Source organism: Lampetra planeri, chromosome 37 (genome assembly GCF_965212315.1).
Source record: "Lampetra planeri chromosome 37, kcLamPlan1.2.h2, whole genome shotgun sequence".
In the NCBI taxonomy this organism is placed as follows: Eukaryota; Metazoa; Chordata; class Hyperoartia; order Petromyzontiformes; family Petromyzontidae; genus Lampetra; species Lampetra planeri.
The window spans coordinates 9,147,294-9,160,514 of record NC_136143.1 but is presented as its reverse complement, the minus strand read 5'-3'; the positions used below and the strand labels follow the sequence as shown (position 1 = coordinate 9,160,514).

At 51.6% G+C, this 13,221-nt stretch overlaps 1 protein-coding gene across 2 annotated transcripts in view; it reads right to left on the bottom strand.

The window, feature by feature from the left end:
• Nucleotides 1–2,024: 2,024 nt before the first annotated feature.
• MYO1C (myosin IC) overlaps nucleotides 2,025–13,221 on the bottom strand; it is an 85,408-nt gene continuing 74,211 nt past the window's right edge. For both annotated transcript variants that reach the window (XM_078612014.1, XM_078612013.1), the window contains 10 exons: nucleotides 11,652–11,736; nucleotides 10,130–10,289; nucleotides 9,386–9,469; nucleotides 8,743–8,836; nucleotides 7,979–8,034; nucleotides 6,952–7,087; nucleotides 4,454–4,530; nucleotides 3,198–3,289; nucleotides 2,532–2,631; nucleotides 2,025–2,114 (listed from right to left, as the gene is read on the bottom strand). In XM_078612014.1, the coding sequence (XP_078468140.1) occupies nucleotides 2,088–2,114; nucleotides 2,532–2,631; nucleotides 3,198–3,289; nucleotides 4,454–4,530; nucleotides 6,952–7,087; nucleotides 7,979–8,034; nucleotides 8,743–8,836; nucleotides 9,386–9,469; nucleotides 10,130–10,289; nucleotides 11,652–11,736 (911 nt within the window). In that variant the 3' untranslated portion in view covers nucleotides 2,025–2,087. The remainder of the gene's footprint in view (nucleotides 2,115–2,531; nucleotides 2,632–3,197; nucleotides 3,290–4,453; nucleotides 4,531–6,951; nucleotides 7,088–7,978; nucleotides 8,035–8,742; nucleotides 8,837–9,385; nucleotides 9,470–10,129; nucleotides 10,290–11,651; nucleotides 11,737–13,221) is intronic.

The window sequence follows — 13,221 nt, the reverse complement described above, 5'->3', positions numbered from 1 at the left end:
TTGGTTTTGAACTCTCAAGACAACACACACACACACACGTGTGCCAATGACGCAGCGAAATTGAGTTTCATTAGCCTGACGTACATACATCGATAATATCATAGCAACATGTTTTAAGAAATAAATGCAGTTTGATTGAAAGGCAAAGAAGCACAATAAAGAGAATTACAATTTTCCCCAAATTGCACAAACATTTTTTTTTCCGCCCCATTATAACCTCATTTTCTTCGGGGCTTTATTTTTTTTTCAAAGAGACGTCGCCTCTCCTTGGATAAGTGCTCCCAGTATGGCTCTCTTCAAATTTTCGTGGCTTGTTTATGTTTTTTTTTTTGGCAGTTTGGCTTCACACCGCAGCAAAACTGCCGTGACACGCGGCGCCGGTAACCGTGACGCTGGCGCCAACCGATGCCACGCGCACGCACGGTAAGAGAATCGCGTCACATCGCGATGATCATCGCCGGCGAATACAGAGACAATGAAGTGTGTGCCATTATTATCGGTTGGATTCCACATCTGAAAAACATAACGTCAACGGATTTAATGCGATTTGTGTGCGCGGAATGAAAGGACGTCCACTTATCACGCGATGTTCCAAGCCGTGTGAGATCACGGTCAAGAAATGATGATCTCATTGGCGTCGTCGGATGGCGCGTATCTCACACATTCCCCTGATTGTATGGCAGATGGTAGCCTGTGTTGGATGGGTGTGGGCTGGCACTATATGTTGCTCTGGAGAAGAGACATTTTTACAGACAAAAGTGAAGCACACAGAATGGACGAGAAAGATATTTAGAGGAAATGTGTTTATAGAAAACACAATTATAATTTTCAGGCCAATCAAATGGCTCCACCCCCACCCCCCTCTTGCTGTGTCTGTCACGGCTTTTGACCGTACTTCCCCGCAATGGTTAGTGGCAGTTGGTTTAAGAGGGAAGCCCTGGACCAGTTCAGATATCGCTCGCCATCGGTGTCGGCCATTGCAGGCAATCCAACTACTCCATGCCAACGCTTTCCTCACGTTTACAAAACCTATAAATCGGACAAAATGTACAAGAAAATTAAGTGTGCCAAAAAGGGAAACATAGTTCAACAGGAGCCATATGCCACGTGCTTTATCACTATGCATTGATCCAGCATTATATTTTGGCATCGGTGCGGATTACAGAAACAGAGCAGCCTCTTTCCAAAACCACCACCACCACCACCACGACCGGCGTAGAAAGAGAAGAGGTACCTCTCCCGTACGACCTTTGAGGGACACTGCCCGGTGCTTTGCAGCAACTTTTGATTACTTCCTCGGCATTAAGGACAAGTGCAGAGTGACCTCCGACGTTAAAGCTTGCGGACGTGGAGCCTATATCACTAGGCCGAAAGAAACGTGCCGGTTTTTTTTTATGGAATCTTAATGGCTTTAGGTCACTCCCAGCATGATTTGTCGAAGGGAAGCGAAGCAAGCTCATCTAATCTCAAGCTGCCTCACAAACTCATCGTTTAGGATTCCTCAGAAATATTTTTAGTTTTCGTGTTGCGACAGAAAGAAGTCTCAAGACCCGACGACGAAGGCCCTCCCCCCCCGCCCCTCCCGCCCGACGCACCGTTTCACAAATCACAATCTTCGACAACATATTTTTAAGCCACTCGTACACATCCTTTTGGCATTAGTGTCAGTCCGCCTCAACAGATTGCATTACTGCTCTCCAAAAAACACATGGGGTGCGTATCTATAATAAAAAAAAAAAGACAGTGCCCCACTTTTGTGAGTGGCCCATGGGTCCCCCTGTCGAGCTATGGATCGTGAAGATGCAATCTCACAAACATGAACAATTACTCGAGGAAGTATGCAACAAAAAGAATTACAAAAAAAATCACACACACGCGCACAACGAGATAAGTGAACTATCGATAATAAATGCGCAGCGGTCGGTGAGCTCATGGCTGGTCCACGGTGTGCCTTAAGATGCCGGGAGAAGATGGTCTTCTTCCACTGTGCGAGGAACGGTGCTCCCCCCCCCTCCCCCCCACTTGCGGTCTACCTCCCACCACCCCCACCCTCACCCCCTCCCACCACGAGGGATGCAGCAGCCACATCATCTCGAGTTGAGACGCGGAGCGACCTGGGGAAACAGAGGAGCACACAGGGGACATGTGAGCGAACGCAGCCTAGGTCAAGCCGTCATCGCCCCCAACGTTCACGTGTCTCCGTTCACCAGTCCTTAAATGTAAACCACGTATGTACTCGGGTTGCAACAATTCCACGTGCAGGTGTTCGGGAGATCGATGCATCGTCGGATCATGAGAAGTGGTGGAGGTTTGGGGGGGGGGTGGTGGAGGCCTACATATGACAATGTTGTTTTTTTATTCCCCTCCCAGTTACTGTGCTATCTGCATCGTGCCGTGAGACGGAGGCATGAACTTTTGCAGTGAGCGGCGCACCACCCAGTGTTAGAGGGCATCCCTGGAAGATGACGTTACAGAACCACTTCTGACGTCCCTTCATCCACACTTAGTGGTAAACCGTAGGTTCAACTCACCACGGAGAGGTGGCCATTCTTTGCCTTGCCCACGATGAGCTCCGAGCCCGACGAGAACTCAATGGTTCCCTCCTTGCCCGGCCCAGAGCTGAACTTGATGCTGCGCCACACAATGGGAGAGAGGGCGGGCGTGCGCGCGCAACACAACACGCACCACAGGACACAGATCAGGAGACCGCAATCTGGCAAGTTCGCCGTGTGTAACACACGGCGACGCAACGCGCCGCTGTGGCAGCGCGGGGAGGGGGGGGGGGGCATCGGCGCGCAACTCGGATGGTCCCTCCTCGGGTGGCGAGGTTCGATTCCCCGCGTGGGGTCTGCACCTTCTCCCCTTGTTCCGCGTGGGTTTTCTCCGGGGCGTCTCCGGTGTCCTCCCAAGGCTAAGGCAGCATGCCACGTAACCGCTGTTGGCTCAACATCCCAACGCTGACACTGAGACCTGCAAAACTACTCAGTTGGGACTACGGCATAGCGGCAACGTTGCCCCCCTAATGTGGACGTACTCACAGGTTATGCCTGCTAACCCGTATGTTTCCCGACCCTAGCGACGGTGTTACACGATCGAGTGACGGTTGACTACGTACGGTGCGAAAAGAAGTTCAACATACAGTACACATACGTACGCACGTACACATGTGCGTGTGGTGCTGTGAAATGCCTACACACCTGCCCTGGGTGATGTTGATGTTGTCCGATTTCTTCGCGATCATGGCGAGTTTGGTGAGAGTCTCGATTATGTAGTCACTCTGCAGCACCACGTCTCCCTGCAGGAGCCCACAGGGAGCGGTGCAAACGAGGGACGAACGAGAGACACAGCAGAACCTCGTCTCAAAACTCATCATTCAATTGTGCTTCCTGCATACGTACATACATACACACGTAGATAAAAACAAAGATAAAGATTCCCCCATATAGCATGTTACCTACTGTTGGGGCAAGTGCGGTTAGCGAGCACCTATGAAGGCCGGCACGACATACGAGGGGGGTGGGTGGCCAGCACCACGCCCGGCCGCCTTTGCCTCCCTAGTGGCCATGTTTTTACACATCGCACCAGGTACTCATTTGAGGCTGAGTCGACCTAGGCGGGGCCCAGGAACAAATAATCGTCACTGGTGTTGGCCGTGAGCCGGAATCGAACTCGAGTCGCCGGGTTGATAGCGCAGCGCGCTAACCGCTCCCCACATATATATTAATAGACATATATACATACAAAAATTAAAATAAATTGTTTCAGTGACCACTCATACATGTCCCATTTAAAACATACATTGGCAAGGTAATTTACAAAATAAAATTACAAATGTGTTCATTGCAACCTCACTTAACTTTAGTCCCAACTTACTAGGCTAGATTATTATTTCTAGATTTGAAGCTTTCGTGACTGCAAGGATTCATACTCTTGGATTTTTTCGGTAAAGTCACGTAGGTAAAAAATTTAAATTAATAAAAGTAAAATAAAACAAATTAAAAAATTCACGACGTTTCGGAAGCAACACAAGCCTCCGTCTTCAGGTGGTACCGTCACAGCCACGACAGCTGTATCAAGTAAATGAGAGATCACAAGAAATACTACCCCGTATATATAATGGTTGAGGGAGGAAGGGCCAGGAACGGCACACTTTTTAATTAATATGGTAAGGTGAGGCTTAAGACCAAGAGTAGATTATTATTATAATGATTCAATTACGACAGAGTTGCGGGAGTTTGAGGCTAAGGCCTGACTGTTGAGGAGAGGACTCGTGAAAGATTGTGCGACGAAAAATTCCGCTTTGCGAACGTGAGCTTTGTCATCCCCCTCTTGCTTATCTCGTAAGGCTGGGCCATTGAGAAGATAAAATGGCGTTGGTCAATGTCAGTATTTCTCTGGTCACATTTCAAAAATAGTGTGAATACAAAAGTCTGCCACGTGCGACCGGGTGCAGGCCTGCCTTCTGCTTGTTGTCTTCACAAGGCACGTGGAGGACAAAGAGACCGTCGCTCAGCGAGCTCACCGAGATGCCTGTCAGACAGAAACGCGCGTACACACACACGCACGCACGCACACGCCTGTTCATCTCTCCACACGCATGCATTCAAAGATGTATTTTAGTCCATCAGTCTGTTGACTCTACAGACCAATATTATTCCTCAAAATGTGTTTACGCAAGCAAACTGTGAGGCTGGTTTTGGCCTTCCGAAATCTCATCGGCAGTGAGGCTCGTGAAAGAAATGCTGCTGGAAAAACAACGGCGTTGAAAGGTCGAAGAGTGATCGACGGCAAAGTGGCAAGACGGACTGTCGTCCATCGTTATTGATCACAAATCCACCCACAGCAGCACACGCATCCCGAGTATCTTTGTACAACTTTGCTGGTTATTAACGCTTATTAACGATTATAATGACATGCACATCCCCCTCCCCTTGTAAAGGTTGGGGGGTGCATAGTATAACCCGGCAGATGTGTGGCTAAATTTGTTAAAATGTGTGTGCCACGGTGGCGAGATGTTAACTAGCTCGCCTGGTATACAGGAGGTTGTGATTTCGATCCCGACACTGACGCCTGCTGCTGTATATTTGGAGTCTGCGTGTCTCTCTCTCCCCGCGGTTGCGTGGACTTCTCTTTGGGTCCTCCGGCTTTTCCCCTCCACGTTTAGAATCACCATCACGCGTTTAGAGCATTTGGCTGCCGCTATACATTTCCACATCGATAAGCCACTTCGTTGAGCTATCATTTGTGATGGCGAGCTCGCTTCTGAGAAGGAGCTATATACGCTCAGTGGGCCATACCTGGCAAAAATAAAAATTGTTTTAGTTTAATTTGATTGAGATGGACAGGCGGGCAGGCAGGCGGGCAGGCAGGCGGGCAGGCGTCTTACATTCCAGATCGTCTCATAATTTGTAGAATACGGGGATTGTCTAATGGGCAAGAGCAAATGAGGCGAAGTGTGACTCGACTGGGTGTGGTCAGTGCGGAGTATTTGACGAGTGAGCAATGAAAACAAACGAGGTGTTCGTTTTACACGCCTGGTACAAAGGACTGAATGTGCATTCGTTATTGACATGGCCACGGGCTATCAAGACGATCAAAGGGCCAACGAGATGGGTATCATTTCAAGACTAACTAGGTAAGAAAAAAAAGCCACATTTGTTTTGAGGGTGTGCGCACGTGTGTTTAGGCAAATGCAGTACAGGGACTTCTCTACTTTCAAACATTCGATTGACGAACTTTCAGAGATATGAACAAACCTGGTCCGTATTTCCAGTTGCCTGTTCGGACCGAAAGTCGTAAGTTCAACCGCCGCGCAATAGATGGCGGTGGTGGCATCTACATCTGCAGAACGTGAAGAACCAGTGGCATCTACATCTACAGGAGATTATATAACGTGTAAAGCAATTTCCCTGTGCTTAGTGTACATGCCGTACAACACGTTTGGAATCGGCAGGAGTACAGTTGGACTTACGAACAGACACCTGGAACCCAACTCGTTCGTAAGTAGAGAAGTCCCTGTATATACTATCCTGTAAAGGTGACTTTCACATGCATGTGTACACGTGTGTACTCATAGGCACAAGCATACTTTGCTTACACAGGCATGAGAGTGTCTGCAGCGGAACACTGATGCGTGCCCCACGACTTTCTCATCCTTGATTCTGGTCATAATATCGAGGCACAGCCATCGAACCCTGCTTCGCTCCCGACACCTCAATAAGACTGGGCGCATTCCAGGCCGAAGTGCAAAACAAAGTGCACACAACATGAAATGAAATCACGCTGTTGTTTGTGCCCTCTGCCTCTGTGTGCCTGGAAGCACGGCAAAACATTAACAGATGTCCCATCGTCTGTCCGTGTGTGTGCGCGGTGGTGTAGCGGTTAGCGCGCTGCGCTATGAACCTAGTGAACCGAGTTTGAGTCCCGCTCATGGCCAACACCCAGTGATGATTATCTAAACCGGTCCTGGTTCTCCTCCCCTAGGTCGACTCGGCCTCAAATGAGTACCTGGGGCAGTGTGTATACATTGCCACTCGGGAGACAAAGGTGGTCGGGCGTGGTTCTGGCCACCCACCCCCTTCGTGTGCCGTGCCGGCCTGCAAGAGGTGCTACTCGCTATAACAGAGGTTTTTGGGTTAGATCGCATAAATATAAGTGTGCCGTTAAACCCGCCAGCCACCGACAGCCAAACAGGAAGGTTTGTCACGTGAACAAAACGTGCCAATTCGTTACTAGTTCAGCACACCGGTGTGTTGGAGAGTAAACCCGCAACATTCACAAGTTACAATCGCTAACAGCACTTGCCCCAACAATCCGATAAAGGCTACCCGGGGGGGGCGGGGGGGGTTTTGTGCAGCGTGCGTGCAGCGTCTCTCGAGATGAATTTGCATCTGTGCGCTACACAAATCCACACCGATTTGTGCCGAGCCGAGCGTGCTGCGAGTTGCTCACCGGCCAGCTGGCTGTAGTCGATGCTCTGCTTCAGCTTTCCCTCCTCCGCCACGTAGACGACCTGGTCCGACAGCAACAGCTGACGCACGCGCGGCTTGTAGCCGTGCCGGTCGTACTTGGTCACCGGCACGCCGTACTGCGCAAGAGGGAAAAACGAGCAGCCCGCTGTCACGCGAGTGACCGACCGATTTTGTTTGGTGGCACGGCGAAGAAACGCTCAGCCGCAGAGGTCGCAACCGGGTACCCGATACCCGTACCCTACCCGATACCCGGCTACCCGTTTGCGACCTGGTACGGCCGGGTACGGGTAAGGAATCAAAACCCGCTTGCGACCTCTGCTCAGCCGTGTCTGCTGCCCTGTGTGTATATACTGAGTGTCACCGGCTGATAGTGCCACGTGTGTGTCTGCTGCCCTGTGTGTGTGTACTGGGTGTCACGGGCTGATGGTGCCACGTGTGTGTCTGCTGCCCTGTGTGTGTGTACTAGGTGTCACGGGCTGATGGTGCCACGTGTGTGTCTGCTGCCCTGTGTGTGTGTACTGGGTGTCACGGGCTCACACAGTGCCACATTTGTGTGTCTGCTGCCCTGTGTCGCCATTCACCCTCGCAGTGATTCATAGAATTGGGCGATCGTGGACCGCGATCCTCGTCAAGAATCGATTCTCAGTTTGCTTTTTGTGGAGGACGTAAAATCACGTGGCTGCAGGGTTTCCGTGAACCGATTACAGCTTTGTGACTCTTAATTCACTTCACTACGAATCCAACCATCCGAGTTTGACTCCCGCTCACAACCAACATTGGTGACAAATATCTGAACTGGTCATGGGCGTTCCCCTAGGTCGACTCAGCCTGAAATGAGTACCTGGTGCAGTGTGTCCACATCAGCACCGAGGACAAAGGCAGTGAGGTGCAGTGCTGGCCACAAACCCCCCCAGTGTGCTGTGCCGGCCTTAATAGGTGCTCACTAACAGCACTTGCCCAAACAGTCATAAAGGCTATATGGGGGATCTTTGTCTTTGTCATATTACCTTGACTTTGCTGTTGCCAATTGCTTGCAGGACTTTAGGGTTGATGTCACTGTTATCTGTAAAACAAGACGATTTACATCGTTTTAAGTGGCTATTCAGGAAAAAAAACAACACAGAGTTATATTCGACACAAAACGTACATAAAACAATCTAACTTCTAGGCGTACACATACAACAGGGACAGGCGGCTGGCGGTGTCTGAATGAATGTGTGGGTGGTCACTGAACGGAGTAACCAGTGGCTGGGCGATTGTGAGATCCACTGGGGGGAGCCGAAGCGACCGGGCATGGTGCTGGCCACACACCTCCACGTGTGCCTTGCCGGTCTTCACAAGTGCTCTCTAACCGCACTTGCCCCACAAGTCTGGAAAGGCTATACGGCGGACCTTTGCCTTTGTGTCACGTGTGTACGTGCTCATGTGTGTAGGCGTGTCCCCGTGTGCATGTGTAGCGGTTAGCGCGCTGCGCTACAGAACCCGGTGACCCGAGTTTGAGTCCCGCTCACGGCCAACACCAGTGACGATTATCTAAACCGGTCCTCGGGCTCCCCGAGGTCGACTCGGCCTCAAATCAGCACCTGGTGCGATGTGTAAGCATCGCCACTGGGGAGCCAAAGGCGGTCAGGCGTGGTGCTGACCACCCACCACCTCGTGTGCCGTGCTGGCCTTCATAGGTGCTCGCTAACAGCACTTGCCCCAAACCCGTGCTAAAGGCTCTAAGGGGGAGGGGGGGATCCATGTCTTTGCGCGTGCGAGAGATACGTACTCAGTCGGGAGTCTGCAAACGGCTTGGGCACGCTCTGCGGGTAGTTGTCCTTGCGTCCCTTGAAGAGCCGGCTGGCCAACTCCTTCTGCTCCAGCTACGTGCACACACCACCAGCAAGACCAACACCTGCCAGTCAACCGGTGTGGCGAGCCTGTCGCGCACATCGCGCGCACGTCTGGGGCGGTGACATGGCGCAGCGGGGGAAGGGTGTTTCGCCGCTTGTAGCAGAGGTTCGTGGTCCGAATCCGGCAGGCCGCCCCTGGTTAATACTGCGGGTGCATTCACCATTGAAACACGCGGCCCTCTCTGCTTCACAGTGGAGGCTAAAGATCCCCTGATGTCTTTCTTAATGGGGAGGCAATGGGGTGCTGGCGTCACGGTCCAAATGATGAAAGCCTTCCCACATTGTGTCGGTCATTAGCACTTGTTTGACCCAACACTTCAGCAGCATTGCCGATCCGTGTTAAAGGGGGGGAGGGTGGTAGAGGGGGGGGGGGGGCGCTGTTCAGGACCGAACACTTCACATTAATCAGTCCGCTCAGATTGCTTGTGGACACGTGGGGGTGTTCGTGCCAGTCCGCGCTGCTGCTGCTGCTGCTGCCACGTGCTGCAGAGCGCACACACATGAGTCGTGCTCCTTCACCTGTCGCTTGCGCTCGGGGCTGATCTTCTTGCAGTAGCTCCGCACCATGTTCTGCATGCACAGTGTCCTCAGCTGATCCGAGGCCTGCAGCAGCGGCAACGACACCGACCGAGGAGCGGTGTCAAACATTTAAAGTACAACAAATAAAGCTCGTATTTACTTCATGCCCGAATGCGTGGGCTTAAAAGAGATGCACAACCAAAACGTACGAAGGTGCTGTGGATTCAGGGTCACAGTTCAAGAAGTGTTTGTATTTGTGCTATCTTGTTTGCACCGTAAAAAAAGCCCAATGCTAATACTTTCTAGAAACTAAAGTATTAGCAGTTGTTTCCAGCGTGTGTGCAGGCTGGAAACAAATAAAGAGAGATAACACACTGCACGAGGTGATTTATTCGACAGCAAAAGGCACAACTGTGACCATTGGATCGGTCCTCCCATCATGCCTTGCATGTCACGTGACAGCACCATGATATGCGTGTAATAGGGCAATGCTGCAGAGAATAACGTTCGTCGCCCGGCAGCGAAACCAACTTCACAGAGGGAGTCTCTATCGAGAGCCGCCCCCCCCCTCCCTCCTCGAGTGAAGGTCCTTCCGCCAACAGTGGCACAAGGATGTCCGTTTCAGGGCTGCACCTTCACCTCTCTTTAAGGAGGGGTTAAGAAAAGGAAGCCCCCCCCCCCACACTCCCCCCCCTCTCTCCCCTCCCACGCGCAGCGCTGGCCACGGTGGGGCGTCGTGGCTACCTCGGTGAGCGCAGGGGGCGGCACCGGCCAGGCCTTGTCGAGGACGCTGTGCGGCAGCTGGGAGCGCAGGCGCTGCAGGAAGGAGACGCGGACAAAGTCGAGGAAGTCGGCGTTCTCGGGGCACCGCGGCTTGTGGCGGTGGGAGAAGCCGCTGACGAACCTGAACGACGCGCGGGCGGGCGGGCGGGCACGACAGTGGAACCACTTACACACAAACGCCTCGCAGCTCCCTCAAAGACGCAAACTGGTGGATGTGAAAGGTGGAAATCTTCTCGTTAACTTACAGTCATAATCATCATTAGAATTTAAACCAACTAACATTTTTATTTCTTATTTTAACCGGGTAAGCTCCACTGAGCTATGTAGCTCTTGGCCAACTTGGCCAGAAACAATGACTCAACAAAGTGGCTTATCGTGTGGAAAGTTTAACAGCTCCCAAATACTCGAAAGGCATATTGATTCTAAACGTGGAGGAAAAAATCCGGATGACCCGGAGAAAAATCAATGCGACCACAGAGAGAGAGAGACACGCAAACTCCAAATATTCAGCAGGTGTCACAGGGTCAGGATCGAACCCACGACCTCCTGCATACCAGGCGAGGTAGTTAACATCTCCTGGCCACCGTGGCACCCGGTTGTGCTTATGAAAGGAACATATTTCCTGAATGATTAGGACAGGTCAGATCTTTTGCCTATGCATGGTAATTCTGTTACCAAAACTTACTCAGAGCAGAAAAAAACTTAACATTATAATTTTCAAGGTATGGTACAAAAGCGAGTTGGTACACATTTAAATGACAATTTAAGATGTGGCAAGGTTGCTCAATGGTATAGTCATGATATCAAAACACTGTGTGGTCACTGCTGAGATCATGCGTTCCTGGTTTTAGCCACCCTGAATTTAAACTGCGTTCTTAATTGCAGTAGGTTGATGATATAATCTCGGTCATCAATGACCGCATTGAAAGCACCCCATTTAATTTGTTTTTAACAAATGGAAGATCAACCCCGTTTTGGCTCGATATCAAAAAACTTTTTACAGGGCACAAGACAAGGCTTTCTAGACGGACTTCAGAGACGACGTCACCTTCTGGGGGCCGATCCTGTGACATTACGTAACGCACTGCTCACAAAAGAGTTTTGAACGAGAGTCTTTTCAACGTCGTAACATGACGGGGAACTTAAACCGGGAATATTAAAACAAAACCTGCGTTCGAACACAGGCCTGGACTGAAGGCCCGGGACCCACGAGGCCAAGGCCGAGGCCTGGAGCTACAGGGCCAGGATCCTCAAATATACTGAGGCCACGATCGTCTTTTATCAAGGCCAAGATCCTCTCTTATATCGAGGTCAGGGCCGGATCCCTCTGGGCCCGAGGCCTGTGTCAAGGCTGGTGTGCCTTGAAGCAAAGTCCTGGGACCGAGGCCACACGATGTCCTTGAGGCCATGGGGTGGTTTCGGGCCCCCCCCCCCCCCCACGCGAGTGGTGATGGCGATGAACGGAGGGGCGCAAGCAACTCACTTGCGCACGACCAGCACGGCCCAGCGTCGGCGTGCCGCGTGCCTGCGTGCCAGGAGGCCGCGCCACCACGCCTGCACCGCAATAGCTGCACACGCGCGAAACACAATCAATGCCCCACGAAGGCGTAAAACACGCAGTAAAGGCAAATATCCCCCATATAGAAAACAGACTGTGGGGGTAAGTGATGTTAGCGAGCACCTATCAAGGCCGGCACGGCACACGAGGGGTTTGGGTGGCCGACACCACGCCCGGCCGCCTTTGTCTCCGCACACACACGCACATGCAATACCCAGACCTGGAGTGTTGGGGCAAGTGTTACTTGCGAACACCTATTAAGGTAAGCACACTCGTGAAATAAACCAAATTAATGAAAAGACTACACAGAGTCCCGCGCAACTGTTGATGCTTGCCCGCCGCTTCGCTGCCTTCCAGCTTCCTCGGCGAATGCGAGGTACGATTTGCATGCACGACGCCAATACAAAACTGAACACTATTATCGCTACGGATACAATGTGTGCGGCGTCGTGAACGCCGTGTTTCCCTTGCGAAATGCCCTTGTTGCGTTGGCCAACGGCGCGCTTTGTGCGCTTGTGCGTGCCAAGCCGCCGTTCGTGGGACGGGACATGCTCATCGTCCGACACCGCGCTGCGTTCACGACTGCCGCCGTTGGGGCCTAGTAAATTGGCAGGTCACACGACCCTCTACACACAATTCCCCGTTTTGGCGAGTCACGTATTTATGGCTGCTGCCAGCGATTCATTTGTAACGTCAAATCGTTAGATTTGCACACGGTGGTGAGGTGACTGCCCTGGTTGGGTGGATTTACACGTGTTGAGATTGCATCACTACCAACGATACTCACCTGACGTGGTGGACACCACGTGACATGGATAATCAGGAAGTAAAATACAAAGCCCTCTGATTGGTACTTAACGGGCCTGAAAGGGGATTGGTTAGAGGCGGGGAAATGGATGAAGGGGATTGGAGGAGAAATTCAAAATGAAAAGGGCGGGAAATGGAGGATGATTGAGAGGGAGGTCGGTTGGGATCCGTTAGAGAAAGTGGGAAGGTGATTGGCTGGAGGGGAAGTGGGTCAAGGAACCTTCGAGAGAGGGGCTTGAGGGATATATAAGGAGGGGGGAAACGCGAGAAGCTCGAGACACTTGAAGTGAAAGGAATCTTTGAAGACTGTCTCGTGCTGGAAGAAATAAAGATTCCTATTAATGAAGACTATCGTGTTGGGTGTCACTACACACGTCCAGGGAATAATACACCACGTGTCCCTCCAAGGCACCTTGCAGTAATGCACTCGCACACCGTCACACGCCGCCCACATCTGTACCGCCTCAACTCCCACTCGTACGACATTCTCACGAAGCTGTGACTTGCTGCGCCCATCGGCCAGAGCTGATGCACGATAGGCTTAGATTACCGCCAGAACGAAACCGTAACAGGACACGAAGGGGATGTGAGTGGTAAGAGTGAGCCGAGCTGAGTCATGCGACGCAGAAGTTGGGTCGCGTCACTCTGTCCGTAGTACGCGAACATTAGAACCCAAGACGACCGTGCC